This window comes from Monopterus albus, unplaced genomic scaffold (genome assembly GCF_001952655.1).
Source record: "Monopterus albus unplaced genomic scaffold, M_albus_1.0 scaffold9.1, whole genome shotgun sequence".
In the NCBI taxonomy this organism is placed as follows: Eukaryota; Metazoa; Chordata; class Actinopteri; order Synbranchiformes; family Synbranchidae; genus Monopterus; species Monopterus albus.
In genome coordinates, this window is record NW_018127889.1 from 1,727,680 (window position 1) to 1,729,762 (window position 2,083).

General features: G+C 40.3%; 1 protein-coding gene across 5 annotated transcripts in view; it reads left to right on the plus strand.

The window, feature by feature from the left end:
- The window catches only part of utrn (utrophin), a 160,206-nt gene that overhangs the window by 124,953 nt on the left and 33,170 nt on the right, over positions 1 to 2,083 (plus strand). For all 5 annotated transcript variants that reach the window (XM_020589235.1, XM_020589218.1, XM_020589213.1 and 2 more), the window contains one exon: positions 40 to 197. In XM_020589235.1, coding sequence (XP_020444891.1) covers positions 40 to 197 — 158 coding nt within the window. The remainder of the gene's footprint in view (positions 1 to 39; positions 198 to 2,083) is intronic.

The following is a 2,083-nucleotide window of genomic DNA, read 5'->3' on the forward strand; positions in this document are numbered from 1 at the left end:
TCTCTCCTTCACCCATCTCCACCCCGTCCTGCCCTCCAGACCTCTTCAGCCAGGTAGCATCGGCAGGCGACACATGTGACCCGAGGCAGCTCGGTCTGCTGCTTCATGAAGCCATCCAGATCCCGAGGCAGCTGGGGGAGGTGGCTGCCTTCGGCGGCTCCAACATCGAGCCCAGTGTCCGCAGCTGCTTCCAGCATGTATGTTGAAACACACACAGGCGTGTGCAGTAGGCCTGGATTTCTTCACTGATTAATCACAGAATGCTCCTAATATCAAAATTTTTTTAACTTATCGGTAAAAACAGCATCAGATTTAATGACCAAAATTGGTTCTTAACTGAAAAATATTATTGATTACAAAAAAGACACACAAGAAAGTGCTTCTTAAGCAAATAGGAGGTGAATTAAAGATTTGGTCCAAGCAGAACGACTCAGTACTTTATGACAAAACTAAAACAACTCAGCTGCTGTTTGGGTTTCTTCCTGTGGTCTATACTTTATAGTGTTTGTTGTGTTCACTCCCAATGTAGATTAAAAGAAGATTGGTTAGGCATGTCCCGAGGAGTAATTGATTCTTCTGTCACTCAAAGCCAGCACTGTATCTAACCTAGCTTGTAATGTTCTATTCTGTCACAGTCTGGGAAATGTTGTATCTACTACATTAAAACTGGTGGCTGCCATCCAGTGCAGCTACAAGTAAATGAAAGATTGAACATGTCTGTCAAAAAACGTCAATCCACAGAAGAGTTATTGCCTCACGTGCTCTGAGCAAGTTTGTGACCTGAATGAACATCTACAGTATCTAATACTGTTCAAAAAGCTAAACAAGCCTCAAAAAGATGAGATTTATTGTTGAACTCTTGCACAGGATTATAATAGAGCAGCATTTTACTCGTGGTTTTGAGCACATTGTCTATCTTTATGACCTTTAATCCAGAGTTGGGTCAGAATAGTCAATCCTAGTTACTGGTAACAGTTTTGAAAAAGTGACTAATACTGTAAGAGGTTATGTTCTGTGATGAGTTTTTACACCTTCCTTCTCTGCTGATTCATGCTTTGGCAGTCATAACTGGGAGCCAAACATTAAAGTTAGGAAGCTACTGTATAATTTTCACTGATTTCTTGTGCCGTGCCACCCGAAAAAGCAGTGAAGCTGTTTTAAACTGTATCTTAATCTTTTTTTTTTCCTGATAGTAATTCAAAAGTCAAGAAGGCAAACACCTTGCTGCCTTGCCTAAAATTCTTGATGACATGTCAATACACACATGCACATGAGGCATTCGTGCACGACAAGCACACACACAAATTGCTCACAGATGTGGTCATGAATTGCTGGGCCAGCTGTAGTCCAGTCACTCGTTAATTATCCAGTCATCAAACTTGGTTGGCAGGTAGAAACCAGGTGGACACACATACAAATACACAACACACAGCTCAGTGCCACCTGTGTGGCAGTCTGCACTGTCACCTAGTGCATTTGGTTCAATGAGCATACGATGAACACGCTGCCCCACCATAAATATAGCCTCTTGCACTGTTCCTTTGACAGTTGCCTTTGTTTATCCATCCGTCCGTCTTTGTAGTCGTGCTTTCAGCCATCTCTTCTGTGCGGTAATTAATCTACAAGTGCTATAGATCTGACCTTAGATGGCACAGAGGAAGAAGGAAAGGAGAGACAGAGGTGCTCTGATTGTGCAGGGGAAGATTAAATGGAAGGCAAAAGGATTTGGTGTCTTCAGGGTGAAAGTTTCATAGCACCATTCTCACTTCTCATTCACTTAAACCCAACTGAAACAAGCACTTAACATTTTATAGCTTTCAGGTTTTCAAAAACTAGTGTAAAATTCATTTAATATAAAACTTAAGTGCAGTCAGTACAAGTACATTTTTGATTTCTGGTGATATGAACACATTTCAGACAGTGTAAAAAAAAAAAGCTCACATGTGAATAGTGTTTTTGAGAACTGACTTTGAATGTTAATTTAAAAAGGAAATTTCTGAATGCAGTTTTCAGGCTCAAATGTGATTCTTTTCATTGATTTTGTATCATTAATTTATTTCCAGAAGGATACACTAATAAAATT